Source organism: Macrotis lagotis, chromosome 5 (assembly GCF_037893015.1).
Source record: "Macrotis lagotis isolate mMagLag1 chromosome 5, bilby.v1.9.chrom.fasta, whole genome shotgun sequence".
Lineage (NCBI taxonomy): Eukaryota > Metazoa > Chordata > Mammalia > Peramelemorphia > Peramelidae > Macrotis > Macrotis lagotis.
In genome coordinates this window covers 110,193,486-110,212,648 of record NC_133662.1, presented here as the reverse complement: position 1 = coordinate 110,212,648, position 19,163 = coordinate 110,193,486, and the positions used below count along the sequence as shown (strand labels likewise).

Sequence of the window (19,163 nt, the reverse complement as noted above, 5' to 3'; positions counted from 1 at the left end):
AAGAACATTATACACACTAACAACACTGGGTGATGATCAACTATGATGGACATGATCATTTCTTCAGTACAATAGTCAAGGACAATAGAAAAAGATTTATGATGTAGAATAGCATCCATATCCAGAGAAGGAACTGTGCAATTCAAATGCAGCCAAAGTTTACTATCTTCAATTAAAAAAACAAGTCATCTTATGAATTATGTCTTTTTTACTCTCTAATTTTTTTCTCTTCTATTTGGATGTTATTTTTCTTTCAAAATATGAATAATATGGATCTATGTTTAGCATTATTATAGATATATAGCTATTATTACATTGCTTTCTGTGAGGGGAAGGGGAAAAGAAAAGGAAGGAGGAAGAAAAATATAAAAAAGTGACTGCTGAAAACTACAATTACATATAGTTGGAAAAGTATATAAATAAACATTAAAAAAAATCTTGGCAATAAGGAATAGTTCTCTATGAGAGAGAAGGAGATGAATGGTGAGAAATGAAGATTATGTAAACCCAAAAGAATATGAATAAAAATGACAGATGAAATGCTAAACTAATCTTATGAACTTGGAGATAAGGCAACTAAACTCACAGATAAGAGGAATGTTATAGCTTGTTCAGACATTAGCAAAAAATTTGATACTTTAAAAAAATTCATGGTTCAATGACAATTGCGTAAGTGGGTTTCAGTGGAATACTCCCCAGGTTGTGTCCTTGACATCCTGGGGAGTATTCCACTGAAGGAAATTTATCAAGGACTTTTATCAAGATGGCATACATAACAAATCTGCAGATGCCACAACTCTGGAAGAGAAAACTATCACACTGGATGACAGTTAAGTCCTCAAAAGATCTTGACAGTTTAAAGCATTAGGCTTAATTTAGTAAGTTATAATTTAATAGAGATAAATGCAAAGGCTGACATAGATTATTAAGAAAAAAAAGTAATACATCTAAAATGGGGGTGTAATGGTTGCACTGTTTTCATTAGAGTCCTTGGTTTGAGACTACATAGTCCACTTGTAGACGTCATAGTAGGGATTCCTTTTGGATGTGAGTTGGATTAGATGATCTTTAAGATCCCTTTTAACTTTTCAATTATATGACTCTAATGATTACGAAATTGGTTCTGGAATGAGGTATAGTTTTAAGAGTCTGAATTTTTTTCTGTTATGTTTATTTATATAATATAGATGTACCTGTTGTTGTTCAAGGGCAAAATTCTTTTCCTGCTCTGCCTTCAAAACCATTTTCTTTGTGATTTCCAGTTGTTTCTCTAGAATAGAACAGCGAGATTGGGCAGCACTGAGTTGGGCACTTATATCTATGGAAAAGAGAAAGAAGCAAAATAAGTACTTGTTACTTACTCCATTTTCACATTTAACTTCAGAGATTTCAATTTTCATGTGACTGTCAGAGAAATTTAAATGAAAATTATACCAGTGAGGCTAGTACAATGACTGACTTAAATAAGAAATGGATTTTTTTTCCTTGGGTGTACTATTGAAACCATTTAGTAGTATAGTTTATTGTAAGAGTATTTGTTGTCCTTGGTATATAATGATGAAGATGTTGCTTATGAACCATTAATCATATGTGATTCATTTGCAGTTATTTGTAGACTATTTTGCTCCATAATTCTTTTGAACTATACCTACATGCTTGCTGTAAGTTACACTTCTTAGCCTATGAATACAGAACATATCAAAACCTATTCTAAATAGGGATAATCATGACTCTGTAAACTATATAAACTCAAATTACTGTGATGTTATATAACATTTGGTATGATGAAAAGAGAGACTTCTAAATTTTAGTTCTTCTCCTACCACTAATTATCAGTGTGACTTCAGAGCAAATCACATATCTATATGGGCTATTATCAATGCTGATAAGAGGGGATAAGACAAATGAAGAGGGGGATAAAGCAATACAGCAATACTAACTTTTCTACTTCTGAGAATTATTGGACTACTTCACCTTTTCTTTGTATTATCAGTTGCTGGTGTGCCAGATCTCGCTCATTATTTTCATTCTGCAAGGCTTTTTTATACAATGCAGCTTCTCGGGAAAGGGTGTTCAGGTTATCTTCAGCTTGTGTCCTCTCCAACTCTAGGCGATGAATCTTATCCTGAAGAGTTTTCAGGGCCAACAAAAGAGCTATTGGAGGGGAAAAAAACACAAAACAACTCTAAAAGAGAATTTTTTTAATGGCAGTATTGTGTTATTTAAAAAAAGTGTAATATTATTGGTAATTACTCTGTTAACAAAAGATTTCAAATGTTTTAACCCCAAACAAGTTAAAAAAATGAACAAATCTAAACAGTGAGAATTGCTTATTTGTAACAATATATAAAAATATTATCTCTAAGATTATTCATATAAGTAATTTAAGACCTACAATGTATGCATTATAACAATAAGAAACAAATCTGGAAAATATGCTATGAAGCCCAAGAAGGAAAAAAAAGTTGAAATAAAAGATACCTGCTTAGGATACTACAAACTCAGTTTTCAATCGGTCAATCAATGAAAATTTGTTAAGCAGCTGTAATTTGCCAGACACTATGCTAACAACTAACTATACAAAAAGAAGTGAAAGGCAATCCTTGCCCTCAAGAAGATCAAAATCCAATGGAGGAGAAAACCAACCACAAACAACTATGTACAAGATTAAAAGGAATTAACTAACAGAAGAAAGACACTAGAATTAAGATAGTTGAAAAGGCTCCTGTAGAAGATGAGGTTTTGTGTTATTTTTTTTTAGAATTTTTTGCAAGGCAGTGGGGTTAAGTGGCTTGCCCAAGGCCACATAGCTAGGTAATTATTAAGTGTCTGAGGCTGGATTTGAACTCAGGTACTCCTGACTCCAGGGCTGGTGCTCTATCCACTGCATCACCTAGTCGCCCCAGAAGATGAGACTTTAGTTGGTGTTTAAATTATTTTTTTTTGATGTGGGATTTTTCTTTTATTATTAAATTTTATTTTTGGAATAAAACATGTATTTCTAATATGGAGTAGAATGAAAAAGGATGATTGCACATGGAACTACAAATCTACTGTGCACAACTTTTTATTTCTTTTCAATTCACAAAATTACAGTGTAAATTTCTTTGTTTCCCTTCCCTTTTCCCTCTTACTGAGGATAGCTACCATTAGATACAAGTCTGTGTGTGTGTGTGTGTGTGTGTGTGTGTATACACACACAGATATGTAAATTTATTCCATATATACTTTTTATGTTATTTTATTTTTTCCAATTACATGCAAAGATAGTTTTCAAAATTCTCCTTTTAAGTTTTTTGACTTCCACATTTTTCTACCACCTTCCCTTTCCTCCCCTCACCCCATGGCAGTGAGCAATCTGATATAGGTTGTATATGTACAATCATGTTTATTATATTTCCATATTAGTCATGTTGTCAAAGAATCAGAACTAAAGGGGGGAAAAACATGAGAAAGGGGGAAAACATAAAAGAAATTTTAAAAAATGAACATAGGAGGGACGGGGCCAAGATGGCGACAAGAAGGGGTCGAGTCTTAGGAAATCTCTGATAAAACTATCAACTAAGGACTCAAACTAAACTTTCCAGAGACAGAACCCACAAAGGGACCCAGTGAGGCAGTTCTCCTACTCAAGGTAACCTAGAAAAGAGCAGAAAGGCTCTGCTCCCCGGGGTCAGAGGGGCGGCCTGCTGGAGGGGTGGCCGGCCAGAGCGAAAGAACTTCAGCCTTCCGGAGGCAGCCCCAGGGCGCTGGGAGTCTCAGGTCACAGCAGCGGGGCAGTCTCCTGAGCTGCACCCCGGGGAGCACCGGCACAAAGTGGGGGAACAGCAGGGGACCTCTGCCAGAGCGAGCACGTGGAGCCCAGCCCTCAGGGCACACAGGGAGCAGCTTGGTCTTTCTGCAGCCCAGAGCCTGAAACAGAAGCAGGCAAAGCTGGTAAGCAGGAGCCTCCAGGGCATGAGCCCATTGAGCTGAGGGAGGGGAGTGAAGAGAGAGACTGCTGAGCTCTGTCCTCTGCCCCTGGAACAGGACTCTGGGGCTCTGACCATATTCAGATCCTGATTGCAGTCTAGGGCCCCCCACAGAACAACAGGCCCCCCCCCACCTCAGCCCCATGGCAGAGGGATGCTTATGGTCATTCACAGACCAGGAGGGAGGACAGAGCCTCACACACACTGAGACCCTTGTGGGAGTGCTCCAAAAGCTCAGGAAGCACCCCCAAACCATGCCCAGGCTGGGAAAATGAGCAAGCAGAGAAACAAAAAGACTATTGATAAATATTTTGCAAATGAGCCCAAGAAGGATCAAAATACTCAGTCTGAAGATGAGGAAGCACAAGCTCCTGCAGCTAAAGACTCCAAGAAAAACAGAAATTGGACTCAGGCTATGACAGAGCTCAAAAAAGACTTTGAAAATCAAATGAGGGAGCTGGAAGAAAAACTGGTAAAAGAAAGGAGAGAGATGCAGGAAAAACATGAAAATGAAGTCAGCAGCTTAGTCAAGGAAATCCAAAAAAATGCAGAAGAAAATAGCATGCTAAAAACCAGCTTAGGTCAAATGGATAGAACAGTTCAAAAAGTTATTGAGGAGAAGAATGCTTTAAAAAGCAAAATTGGCCAGATGGAAAAAGAGATAAGAAAACTCTCTGAGGAGAACAAATCCTTCAGACAAAGAATAGAATTCAGGGAGATTGATGAATTTACCAGAAATCAGGAATCAATACTTCAAAACAAAAAAAAAAATGAAAAATTAGAAGAAAATGTGAAATATCTCATTGAAAAAACAACTGATATGGAAAACAGACTTAGGAAAGATAATTTAAAAATTATTGGAATACCTGAAAGTCATGATCAGGAAAAAAGCCTTGACATCATTTTCAAAGAATTACTACAGGAAAATTGCCCTGATATTCTAGAAGCAGAGGGCAAAATAGAAATGGAAAGAATCTACCGATCCCCCCCCCCCCGCCCCGGAGAAAGAGATCCCAAAAAACCAACCCCTAGGAATATTATAGCCAAGTTGCAGAACTCCCAAGTCAAAGAGAAAATATTACAAGCAGCCAGAAGGACACAGTTCAAATACCGTGGAGCTGCAGTCAGGATCACACAGGACTTAGCAGCAGCTACATTGGAAGCTCGTAGGGCTTGGAATACAATATACCAGAAGGCAAAAGAGCTTAGAATGCAGCCAAGAATGAATTACCCAGCAAGGCTGAATGTCCTCTTCCAGGGAAAAAGATGGACTTTCAGTGAACCAGGGGAATTTCAAATGTTCCTTTTGGAATGGCCAGAGCTGAACACAAGGTTTGATCTTCAGATACAGGACTCAGGTGAAGCATGGAGATTGGAGGAGAGGGGGGAAATATGAGGGACTTAATGAGGCTGAACTGCATGTATTCCTGCATAGAAAAACGACACTGATAATACTCATATGAACCTTCTCAGTTAATAGAGCAGGTAGAGAGAGTGGAAAACAATTTTCACACCTAGTGTTTCTAAATTAGGACTCATTTCTAAAACATTGAGAAATGAGTCATTTATAAGAATATAAGGCATTCTCCAATTTGATAACTAGTCAAAGTATATGAACAGGCAGATTAAAGTTATCAATAGTCATATGTAAAAATGCTCTAAATCATTACTGATTAGAGAAATACAAATTAAAACAACTCTGAGATACCACCCTACACCTATCCAATTGAAAATGATTAATGTTGTAGAGGATGTGGCAAACTGGGACATTAATGCACTGATTGGTATCAGCGGTAAAGTGATCTAATCATTTTGGAGAGCAATTTGGAACTATGACCAAAGGGCAATAAAACAATTGATTCAGCAATACCTCTACTAGGTCTGTATCCCAAAGAGATCATAAAAAGGGGGGGGGGGAAGACCCACATGTACAAAAATATTTATAGCAGCTCTTTTTGTAGTGGCAAAAAAAAATGAGGGTCTACCCATCAACTGGGGAATGGCTAAACTGGTTATGATATAAGAATGTTATGAAGTACTGGTGTTCTGTAAGAAAGCAAGAGCAGGAAGACTTCAGAAAAGCCTGTCAATACTTTCATAAACTGATACTGAGTGAAATGAGCAGAACCAGAAGAATATTGAACACATTAACAGAAGCAATGTGAGATGATCAGCTATGATGAACTCAGCTCCTTTTAGCTTTCAGTGATGGTCAGTTCTAAAAGACTTGTGATGAAAATGCCATCAGCATCCAGAGGGAAAAACTAGGAAGCCTGAATATAGACCAAAGCACATACTATGTTCATTTTTTAAAATTTATTTTTTTTCTCATTTTGTACAAATTTTTTTTTACATTAATAAAATATTCTTGTTTACAAGTAAACAAAATACCCCTCCTCCCCCATAAATATATATAGACTTGCTTGGGCGAAAAAATGTAAAGGGGAGAGAAAAAAATTAAAATTAAAAAAAATAATAGTAATAATTATAGGTATGGCCAGGGCGCAATGGACGAAGCACCAGCCCTGGATCCACGAGCACCTGAGCCCATATCCAGCCTCGTAAACCCAGCAATCACCCAGCCATGTGACATGCAAGCCACCCGATCCCCACTGCCCTGCAAAAACCCAAAAGAAAAGGGGAAAAAAAAGACCCAAAATAAAATAAAATAGTAATAATAGTAGGGGTGGCTGGGTGGCAGAAAGAGCATTGGCCCTTGAGCCAGGAGGACCTGGGTCCAAATCCTGCCCTAGACACCCAAAGATCACCCTGCTATGTGGCCCCAGGCAGGCCATCCAGCCCCACTTGCCCTGCACCCTCCCCCAAATAATAATAACAAAAAATGTGCTTCAGTCTTTGTTCCAACACCAACTCTGTCATGGGTGGATCTCATTCTTTATGATAAGTCCATCGCAAAAGTTACTTCCATATTTTTCCACCGTTGCCATTGCTGATCACAACTCCCTCCTTTCTTATTTCTCCACTACCATGTACTCTATTTTCTCTCTCCTTTCACTCTGACTCTGCTGTAGGGTCGCTGAGTGGCTCTGCAGACAGATCCCTGGTCCTGGGGCCAAGAAGCCCTGAGCCCCCATACCACCCCTTAGGCCCAGAATCCACCTGGCCCTGTGGTCCTGGGCAGGCCTTCCAGTCCCAGCCCCTTGCAAGAAGTAAGAAAGAAAATGTGTTATATCTGACCACTCTCCCCCCCATGGTGCATCTAATCCATAGCTTGCTTTGCATGTGAGCTCCCTTAGGGTAGGGACTGTCTTTTTCTGGTTGTTGTATTCCCCAAGTCTTAGCATAGCCTGGAAGAGGATAGGTGTTAAGTATTTATTGACTTGCCAGTGTCTAGTAACAAAGAGTAAACAGCAGAGAATAAGCTGCAAGAAGATTAGGGGCTGGTCAAACAGAAGATTTTTCTATTTGAACCTGGGAGTAACAGAAAATCCTTTGAATTTGTTAAGTAGGCGGACAAGAAAGGGTTAGACCTGAGCTTTAGGAAAATCATTTTAATGACTGAATGGAGCATGAAGTGGAATAGATTAGTTCAGTTGTGAGGTGATGATGGCTTGTACCAGAGGTTAGTTAGAAAAGAGAAGGGCACAGAACTAAGAGATGTTACAAAGGTAAAATTGAGTCCTTGGTAAGAGTCTGACTAATTCATATATGTCCTTTCACAAAAACTTGAAGTTCAGAATGCCAAGCAAAGAACCAACATTTGTTGAGTACCTACTTTGCAAGGTACCTTACTAAGTCACCAAAAGAAGACTTTGCCACAAAGGGCATTTACAACACTGCCTGCACTAATAAATTTACCAAACAACTCATTTGATGCCAGATTTTGGTTCTTGGGGATAAAATGTAAAAGTATCATCATATAATTGAATGTAAACTCATAGAGAGCAAGGAATGTATCACTTTTGTATTTATATTTCCAATGTCTTACAGGGTACCTGGAATACAATGAATGTTTAACAAATGCTTGCTGATTGTTTTAAAAGTGATTTCCTGAGGGTGGCTAGGTGGCATTGTGGATAGAGCACTGGCCCTGGAATTACAAGTACTGGAGTTCAAATCTGAGCTCAGACATTACCTAGCTGTGTGGCTTTAGGTAAGCCATTTAACACAGTTTGCCTTGCAAAAAAAAAAAAGTGATTTCCTTGGGGTAGATATTTTTCTTTCAGTTCAGCAAAGTTCATATCCCATAAAACACATGATATGATCTTCCAATAACTATTACTTTATTCTCTGGATTAGAAAATCTCTCTCTGAAGACCAAAGCATTATATTTTCACTTTTTAAAACTTGTTTTATGTTTTTTCCTTTCTTATGGTTTTTTCTCCTTTAATTGTGATTCTTCTTTCACAACATGACTAACATGGAAATACGTTAAATATGATCGAATGTCATGGGGAGGGAGAAGGGGGGGAAGAGGGGGAGAAAACTGGTATTCAAAAGTTTAAAAAAGATGAATGTTGAAAACTATCTGTGTAGTGAGAAAAAAATAAAATACCATTCATTTAAAAAAAAAAGAAAATTTCTCTCTTTCTCTCACAGAGGAACTGAAAGTTTATCTAGAACAGGGGTGGGGAACCTCTGACTCACAGGCCATTTTGGTCTGGTATTGCAGGTGGGAATTGAAATTCAATAAATCTAATAGCTTCTTAGGGAGGAATTAATTAAATGTTTGATCAAATATAGCTCATGAATGATGTTATAAATATCTAAATGACCCTTCATAGAAAAAAAGGTTCCTTACCCCTGATCTAGATACATAAAAAGCTGAATTGGAGAAACAGAGGATAGAGCTGAAACTATGATTTCATTGGAATGCAAAACTCCAAAAGAACTTTTACCTTCTACCTTTCCGATTCAAATCTGACTTTTAATTTCAACTTATTGTTTTAAATAAGTGTCTAGAACACTGAGAGGTTAAGTGACTTGCTCAAAGGCTCACAACCAGAATGTGTCAGAGGTTCAACTTGAATTTGGGCTTTTCTGACTGCTAGGTCAATTCTCTATTCATTAATTCCATGCTGCCTCTGAAATATATAATAAGCAATTTTATACTGAAAATATATGATAATAGTTCACATTTACATATGACTTTCAGGTTCACCACTTTATATTTTGACTTCATATTATCCTCATAATGCAACTATGAGGTAGACAACCTAAGAATTATCACTTCTATTTTACAGATAAGGAAACTGAAGCTCAGAAAGTTCAAAGAACTCCTATGACATACTCAGGACTCAAAGCTGGGTGTTCTGACCCCAGATTCAGTATTCATTCCAAAAGACTGTATTGTCTTATTTTAAAATTATAATTATATAACTCTAACACATACTGTATAGCTGTAATGTAATCCTTTTTTGAAATCATAGTTCCTCAAAACAAAAATGAAACAGAACAACAAAGTAAAGTCTCTATACTCCAGAACAGTGGTCTCCAAAAGCAGTCTGATCCCAAGGATCATATGAACTGACTTCAGAAGGGTGTGTTGTCAACCAACAAGAGGGTTGGAAGATGGGTTACATTCCACTTTTCCCACAGCAGTCAATCGTGGAACTAGTCTCCAATACAAGCACAGTGACCCTTTTCTCACAGCATTCTCCCACTCCTCCTTCCTCTGCTATTTAAACTCTCCCACTTCTATTGGGGGGGGTCCTAAAATCAGCAATTTCTATATGTAATGCTATGTAGTATAATTAACCTTGTTAGGAGATGTGAATCTCATATTGAATACTATCCAATAATGTTCACTGGGATTTTCCAGCATTTAAATGTTCATAATAGACTACAGTTCTTGGTAATTACCACTAAACAGTATTTCTTACTTATTAAACTATATTTTACAATGTCTACAATAATATGCAGAGTTTAAAGAATGTTGGAAGTATTTTAAAGAAAGATAAAGAAAATCAGTCAGCTCATTGGAAGATTTTTAAACCATTGTCAAAATCATTGGTTTATAATAATAATAATATACCAGAAATTTCTTATATTGCTTTTACATTAAACTTCTGAAACTTTTAGGATAACCCTATTATAGAAAAATGATTCATCGTTTATCATTACAGTTATTCGTTATTATTTAAAAACAAAAATAAAATGATATGAAAAACAGAGAAAAATAATTTTGGAAAATTCAACTTCTTGTTCCTGAATTTATTGTCAGGAATTTGAAAACACTAGTTTGTCACTAGTAAATGTTTCATTTCATTCAAGAAATAAGACATTATAATAATATAAAATAATTATATTAGCTTTACCTTGGCTGTTTGGAGTAGAAAGGAGTTGTAACTTCTTAGGCAGATTATTTTGAGATGCAGCCTTACAGTATGTGAATGAAGGATCAGTTATTTTGTCTGGAGGTTTACGATAGCTTCCTATTATACTGTGCTTAAATCCGGCATGCATTATCTAATAAAGGAATAATGAAAAATATTACATGATTATTATTTCTTAAATTGATATTATCTGAAGATTTAATTTAGGTAATACTTTATGTGAGTTTTTGATATTACAGGAATGCTAGAATCATCTGATTTAAAATTTGAAATATTTTACCAAACATACTTTTTGACTACCTTTTCCCCTGGATATTCTGTCTTCTCTGAGTTTTTGTGACAGTACTACCTTATAACTCTTCTTAGTCTCAAATGTTGGCTCTTGTCAGCCCTGTTATACCCAATACCTGTGTGCATCTCTCAAAGGCTGTCTTAAACACTCTTCTTTTTTTCTCTAAAATCTCTCTTCTTCATCTCCTAGTCTCTTACAAGTTCAATTATTATCTCTTTAAATTAGTGCCAGGTCTACACATTCAACCTATATCACCAATTACCTATTGGACATTTCAAGCTAGACGTCCAAAAGGTAATTCAAAGTTAACCTATCATACTAATAACCTTCAGAAAAATTATTTCAACAGAATAGTCTCGCCAACTTGATTTTCTTTCCTTTCCTAAAGAAAAACACAGAATCTCAATCTCTGATGAACTGCAATGTACACACCCATTTCTTTAAAGGAATGAAGTAATACATTTGTTTTTAGTTTCAACAGGTTTCTTTTTTTTTTTTAAGATTTTTGCAAGGCAATGTTTTTTTTGGTTGGAAGAGGACCAAACTGACATTGAGCAATATGACTTTCATTCACTTTTGCAAACTGGATCACTTTGGACTTGAATTCAGCACTGAATAAAAATCTTTTCAGAGCCATTTCTGGCCAGAACGTGGCAAAACATAACCTAATATACCAATAACAAATGTGAAACAATGAGTGCAAAGACAAGCACAAAAAAAAAAGTGGGAAATGCAAGTAATAAATTTACAACAAGGTGTATAAAAAGAAGTGCAAAAAAGCAGGAAATGCAAGTAAAAAAATCTACAAACACTGTATATAAGATAATCCCACAGTTTTTAGACCCCAGATCTTTTTTAAAAAAAGATGCATCTTACACATGGGAAAACACGGTATTTCCCAAGGATGGTAAAGTCTTCTGGATGTTCTTATTTTTGTAGACAACATCTTTGAAGAAGATCACAGTCTTCTGAAGAGACATGTGAGTACTAAGAGTTTGATATGAAGGTTTAAACTGCAAAGATCAAGTTGATGAAGACTGTTTTGATTAGGTTACCATATGCAGTAAAATGGATAGTCTATATGACAAGTTATATATTAAACAGAAGAAGAAAAGGTTTAATGACCCCCTCCTCTCAAGCCAGAAATCATAGTTAAGCTCTTTAATACCAGGATTTTACTTATTTTAGTTATATGGTTGTGTGAAATGAAACAATACCTGAGTAATTGCAAATGAATGTCACACAGTGCCAATGGAAAGGCACATGAGGATCACATATGTACAGGCTGAAGCTGACAAATTTTGAAGATTTTTGGAAATATTCCAATTCTAAAATTTCACCTTTTTGGTAATTACAACCATTATTTAATTAAAACAATTTGTATCACATAAACTTGAAATATAAGTGATCTTTGGGGAAGGAAATATAAAACATTAATAACATCCAAGAGTCAATATATTAAGTAATATTAGGTTACTCTTTCATCACTAATCATTAGCATGTCATTGATGAAACTAGCATTTCATTATTAGCAAAACTGGTCTTCTTTGTAGTTTTTCTTATTTCATCTTGTTCATACCACCATGCCTGAAAGAAATTCTCAGATCTTTACCAATTATCACAAGTGTTCCTTCCTTCAAGATTGCCAGATTACCCAGATTCAAGCAGTCTTTCCCCTCATTACATTGTTTGATTATTCCTATATTGTTGATTATATATTTAGGTTTTTTTTGCAAGACAGCAGGGTTAAGTGACTTATCCAAGGTCACATAGCCAGGTAATTATTAAGTATCTGAGGCCAAACTTGAACTCAGGTCCTCCTGTCTCCAAGGCTAGTGCTCTATCAACTATAGCACCTAGCCACCCCTGTTGACTATATTTCAATTTATTAAATAGTTAATGTACCATATTTCCCCATGAGACTATAGATATGTTTCTTTGCAATAAGAACTATGTTGTATTGCTGTACATAACTGGGAAACATAATAACTGTTTGTTGAAACAGTTACAAATGTGCTTGTGATGTTTTTGTAGCTTACATTGGCCTAAAATTCTAATACCATCATTTCTCCAATCACAGCATGACATCTTGAACTTCCATTCTCACATCTCTCCTCCAAGAAGCTGCCAAATCCTGTCATTTTTAACCATTATACTATTTCTTATATAAACCTGCTTCTCTGATCTGACACCATTAGGTGCAGGCCCTCCTTACCTCCTGCCTGGATTACTGAAATCGGCTGGTGTTGCTGTCCCAGCCTCAAGCTCTCCCCACTCCAGCTCATCCCTCACTCAGTTTTCACAGTGATCTCTCTCAACAGCTTCCCCTCTTCACCATTCCAATGATTCCCTATCACCTTCTAAGATCAAATACCAAATCCTGTTTGGTGTTCAAAGCCCATTATAACCTACTCCCCTTTTTCAATCTTCTTAGACCTTATACTCCTCCTTTGACTCTGCAATTCAATAATATCAGCCTCCTAGTTGTTTCTTGCACCATAAGTTATTTCATCAGCTGAATCCACACATTATCACTGGTGTTCTCCATGCTTGGAATATTCTTCCACATAAGTTTTTCCTCATTTCTCCTTAATGCTAGTACCTTTCTTCTATTGACTACATGCTCTTTATCCCGTGTATGGCTCGTTTTACCTAGCTGTTTGTATGTTGCCTCTTTCATTAGACTGTGAGTTCTTCAAGGGCAGAAGCTATTTTTTGACCTTTATTTCCAGCACTCTGCAGGTACCTGGATGAAACAGTTACTTAATAAATGTTTATTGACTCCCATATTCAGTTAGTCCTTCCTGTGTGTTTAAAGTAACTGAACTAGGCTTTTAATCATCAGATCAAAGAATTAATCATTAAAAGGAAGCTTTGAGTGACTTTACTAATGAAGAAATCCAGGGCCAGGGATCCTGATCTATCTCCATAGGAAGTGTTAAGAGTCAATAAGTAATAAAGCCAAACACTACTTTCCATTGTGATGGAAGACAGTATGGAACAATGATCCAGGCAAGTTCTTCTAAGGACTAGAAGGGAGAAAATAAGTGATACATCACTGAAGTACAGATAGAACAATGTTTTCCCACTATTTTCCAAGGAAACTAATAGCTCTGATGGCAATAAGAATTCAAATGTACCTATCTTATTTCTGAAAAAAAGTGCTTTTCTTACAACTCTGTGAATGAAGTAGGTAGGGAGTTCAGAGCAGTAGTGTCTTCATTGTATGGTTTCATTTCCTCATAGACTTCTGTCTCTCCCTGTTCTTCTGTTTTCTTATAGGCAATTGCTTTCCAAACCTCCATTTTAAGGAGGAGGTCCAACTCAACTAGGGTTTCATCCATTCTCCAGGCTTCACTGGTAGCTCATTGAACTTTATCATTATCCCCTCACACAGGAAACTTTAATGTGCTGTATTCTTCAGTTAAAATGGAAGCTCCTTGAAAGTAGAGACTGTCTTTCTTTCCACTTACATTGGTATTCCCTGTGGTTAGAAGTGTCTGGCATATACTAAGTGATTAATAGAATGCTTATTGAATTATAGAAGAAAAAGTTGAGGCTCAAAGCAGTTAAGTGAATCACCCAAAGTTCCCCAGCTTGTGAACATCAGAACCAGGATTTAAATCCAGATCAGTCTTTTGGGATAGCTTTAGGTAGCACAGGGATAGAGTGCTGGGTCTGGAATCAGGAAGATTCCTCTTCTTGAGTTCAAATCCAGTTTCAGATGCTAACTAGTTGTTGACCCTGGTCAAGTCACTTAATCTGTTTGCCTTACTTTCTTAATCTGAAAAATGAGCTGGAGAAGAAAATGGCTAACTCTAGTATCTTTGCCAAGAAAATCCCAAATGGTGTAACAAAGAATTGGACATGACTGAAATGATTCAACAACAAAATAATGTACAAAAATGTATTCTTTCCCCTATACTGCATAGTCTCTCATATTCAACATGGTTATACCAGTGAAAAGTGGTAGGTCAAGACAAATGAGACAGGCACTATGATATAGTGCAAAAACCACCTAAGAGTTGGTTTGGAATCTTTGTTTGAATTCAAAAAACTATCACTGAGATAGATCCTTGTTTCATAATCTATTGAAAAAACTGAGACCATTCAATGAGAGCTCCCTCTTTTCTTCTCATCTTTAACATATTCAGACATCTTTGCCAATGATTTACTCCTTTTTCTTTGTCTTACTTTGCTCCCCCCCACCCCAATGAAATCTGCTAAATTGTTTAGTTACAATTTAAATTGAAATGATTTTCATGCATAAAATGTTATAACACTATTCATCCACCCCACAGAAAGCAATTTGTCAGTTTTTACATTGTTTCCATGTTGTACATTAATCCAAACTGAGTGTGATGAAAGAGAAATCATATCCTTAAAGAAGAAACATAAAGTATAAGAGATAACAAGATCAGACAATAAGATATCAGGTTTTTTCCCCTAAATTAAAGGGAATAGTCCTTGAACTTTGTTCAAACTCCACAGTTCTTTATCTGGATACAGATGGTATTCTCCATTGCAGACAGCCCAAAATTATCCCCGATTGTTGCATTGATGAAATGAGCGTTTCCATCAGGGTTGCTCATTGCCCCCATGTTGCTGTTAGGGTATACAGTATTTTTCTGGTTCTGCTCATCTCACTCAGGATCAGTTCATGCAAATCCCTCCAGGCTTCCCTGAATTTCTTTCCCTTCTGGTTTCTAACAGAACACTAGTGTAATCTGGATCCGTCTTGACATCTCTGCAGAAGTTAATTGATCACCTTTTCCACTTAGGTAGTACTCTCTTTTCTTTCCATGACACTCATCTCTCTCTCTCCTTGTTCTCCTGTTTTTCCCTTCTTGTTATCTTGCTGGTTTTTCACCCAAGTCATATCCATTAACTGCAAGCATCCCTAAAGGCTCTGTTCTGGACCCTTTTCTCTTTTTCCATTTATATTTTCTCACTTGGTGAGCTCATCAGCTCCCATAGTTTCAATTATCATCTCTAAGAAAAGATTCACATACTTATTTATATATCACCTGAACTTTTCTTAAGCACAGATCTGATGGTGTCACTCTACTATTCAGTGAACTCTGTATTAGCTCTCTACTATCTCTTTAGAGATAGTAGATGTTCAAATGTTCAAACATTTCCTTTTTTAACCTTTAGATCCTTCACTACCTGGTCCCAAACTCCAATTTATCTTTCCAGCATCAATGTATATTTCTTCCCTTTCTACATTCTTTGGCTCAAACTACTCTTCACACAAAACATTCCATCTCACATCTCTATATCTGGATGCTTTTAATGCATTTCTTCCTCACTCCTGTCCCACAGAATTCTTCTCTTTCTTCAAGACACAGTTCAAGCACTACCCTTCTAAATGAAGCTGGATCCCTTCAAAGTGCTAGGGTTTCCCTTCCTAAACTACCAGATATGTATATTCATATATATTGCTTCCCTCAATAGAATATAAGTTTTTTTGAAAAAAACATACTGTATCAGGGGTGGCTAGGTGGCGTAGTGGATAAAGCACTGGCCCTGGAGTCAGGAGTACCTGGGTTCAAATCTGGTCTCAGACACTTAATAATTACCTAGCTGTGTGGCCTTGGGCAAGCCACTTAACCCCATTTGCCTTGCAAAAACCTAAAAAAAACCCCCAACCAAACAAAAAAAACCATACTGTTTGTTTCATTCTTTGCAAGGGTCTTGATTATCTTCTGGGCCAACCTTTCATATTACAGTTAAGAAATCTAATGCTACGTGAAATTAAAGGTTGAAGGTTTCATAGAAAATAGGTCTCCTAACATCTAGTTCAGTGCTATTCATATGACCATCATCTTATTCTGAGGCTATTCTCTTCCACATGCCTAACTTATGCTATTGGTGGCTTAACTGTGACAAAAATCAATACTTTTACTGACTCAATTAACACCATGTACTAAAAGCCTCTAATGAGGTCACTAGCCATTAATTAAACAATTAGATGGAAAACAGAATAATTAATAGAAGTGTTATGGCTGGGGGCAGGGAGGAGGGAGAAGAAGTCCTATTGCTAGACAACTACATGTCCCATTACATAACAGAATAAGCTTTAACATTATTAACCAAGGATATTTCAATTTTTTGTTTAATGCATTACAATTTCCTTTTTTTTCTTTTGTAAAAACATATCATTATTAACTGTATGGCTGCCATTTGGAAAATATTTCCAACAGTGAGGAGGTATACATGTATAATGGGAAAAGTGGTAAAATTATTAAAAAAAAAAGTAAAAGAATTATAAATGACCATTCTATGTAAACATCCCCCCCCATAGCTAAGGAGGGATACATGTATAAAATGGGAAAAGTGGTAAAATTATAAAAAGAAAAGTAAAAGAATTACAAATGACCATTCTATGTAACCCCCCCCCCCCCCCCCCCATAGCTGGGAAGCATGGCAAACTTGCTTTGGTTTTTAGTAGTCACTTCCTGCTCTGGGAGCAACATGGATCTACTTAAATGGAATTGTGATCTCATTGATTTAGTGAAACTCCATTCCTGCCCATCTAGTCTGACTATATATAATCTCCAATAAATCTACCACAGGGGATGTATTCACGGTGCCAGTGGAATTCTTTTTTTTTTTTTTTTAGGTTTTTGCAAGGCAAATGGGGTTAGGTGGCTTGCCCAAGGCCACACAGCTAGAGACCGGATTTGAACCCAGGTACTCCTGACTCCAGGGCCAGTGCTTTTATCCACTATGCCACCTAGCTGTCCCCCCCTTTCTTTATTTCAAAGTCTTAGAATTTAATCAGAATTGTTCACCCCCACAGGCAGCTAGAGGACAGGGCCTGGTTAGACTTTTGTCTGGCAAAAAATAGGTACCAAATAAAAGTTTGTAGATTGGTTGATGGATAGGTTAGTGCTTGCAGTGAAGACAAGATGATAAAGCAGAAGGCTTGACCTAATCAAAGTGACCAAGGCTCCAGGCCAGACTATGTCTTATAGCAATGAGAGGACTGGGGGGGGGGGGGAGAGTGGGGGATGGGGTGAACTTGACTACAGGAAAACGATGAGTATTCTAATTTTGAAAGATGTATCTTGACTCTTTTGGCTGAAAAGCTTGTGGCAGGTCCTTGGCAAAAATATAATCTTTTATAAAAGAGATCATTTTGGATCATTCAGAGAGGAATATTTGTTGTTTGGATGGTTGAAGAGGGAGAAGAGACTCCCAGCTATCTCTGCCCCATCAGACCTCATCTGGATCAATGTGCTTGGGTCAGTCTGCCAGGATTTAGGAAGGAAGGACAGGGATGGGCCAGAGCATGTTGTTAACAGAAGGCTCCTTGAGGGCAAGAGTGGTCCGTTACCTTTGTTTGGATCCCCAGCATATTTCGAGCAGCATCTGGTTACACAGTAGGTGCTCAATAAATGTTTATTGACCTCTAGCCTGGGGAAAGGTGAAGTGTTGGATTGCAAGGACTGGGAGTGTTTGGCCTGGAGAAGGTTATGCAACCGAAGGGCTCCCAGGAGGAGGTGGGGTGGGGGCAGAAGCAGGAGCTGGGGCTTGGCCCCGGATTTAGCTGGGGACTCTGGATGGAGCTCCCCGGAAAGAGCCCTAAATTCTTGGGGGGGGGGAGGCACGAACTTTTAGTGCCGGACGTTGTCCTGTTGTCTCCACCGACCCCGCCCCCCCCATCTCCCTCATTGGGATGTGGGCAGGGCAGGACAGCTTTTGTCTTCAAGGAGGTGATGTCAGTGACTTGTCCAGGAGTTGAGGAGAGAAGTGGGGGTGGGGCGTAGGCTGGGCTCCTACTTGCCTTCCTATAGATATTTTCTTTTTGGAGTACAAATTTAATCATTAAATTTATATCCCAAGTGCATAGCACAAGGCTGACACATAGTAAGTACTCTGTGGTAGATGACTCCTGAAAACTACCATCAACAAGCACAAGACAGTATGCAAAGTCAGACACAAAGAACAAGCTAATATAGGATCTGACTTCAAGGAACTTATATTCTAATGGACACAAATGCTTTCCTTCCAAAAGAAACTAGGGTTGTCTGTTATTGTTTGGCTTGGCTTATACTTAAAAAACCCCCCAAACAATTCTTTGTAATTTGCCAATTCTACAAAACCAGAGTCAAGTTTATTACAAGATAACAATAGACAAAGGCCACTTTGCTGTCTCTTAAATGACTTCCAGATGTTTCCTAATAGACTAGAACTACATATCACCTAAACATGAATAACTCTCTATTTGCTCTACCAGATATTTATATTCATATATAGTTTCCTTCAATAGAATATCAGCTTTTTGAAAATACATACTATTTCATTCTTTGTAAGGGTCTTGATTATCTTCTGGGCCAATCCTTCATATTACTGTTAAGTAACCTAATGCTATGTGAAATTAAATGTTGAAGGTTTCATAGAAAATAGGTCTCCTTATCTGCTCTCATTCATAGTTGCAATCTCATCTCCAAAGAAGGGATTTCCTCAGATATATAACTATATTCAATAACTTTGAAAAACCTACCAATTAACTGGAGTGGGGTCTTTTGCAAGCCATATCAATGGTACTGACAACAGTTTGCGTTCTCAGAACCAGTAGTAGGCATGGTCACATGA

General features: G+C 37.2%; 1 protein-coding gene across 4 annotated transcripts in view; it reads right to left on the bottom strand.

The window, feature by feature from the left end:
- Positions 1 to 19,163, bottom strand: part of CEP57L1 (centrosomal protein 57 like 1) — a 62,676-nt gene that overhangs the window by 17,956 nt on the left and 25,557 nt on the right. For 3 of the 4 annotated variants that reach the window (XM_074187309.1, XM_074187307.1, XM_074187310.1), the window contains exons 2-4: positions 10,250 to 10,400; positions 1,975 to 2,154; positions 1,194 to 1,318 (exon numbers count right to left, since the gene is read on the bottom strand). In XM_074187309.1, coding sequence (XP_074043410.1) covers positions 1,194 to 1,318; positions 1,975 to 2,154; positions 10,250 to 10,397 — 453 coding nt within the window. In that variant the 5' untranslated portion in view covers positions 10,398 to 10,400. Of the gene's footprint in view, positions 1 to 1,193; positions 1,319 to 1,974; positions 2,155 to 10,249; positions 10,401 to 13,211; positions 14,794 to 19,163 lie in introns of those variants that run through there. The other variant, XM_074187308.1, reaches the window with a different exon arrangement.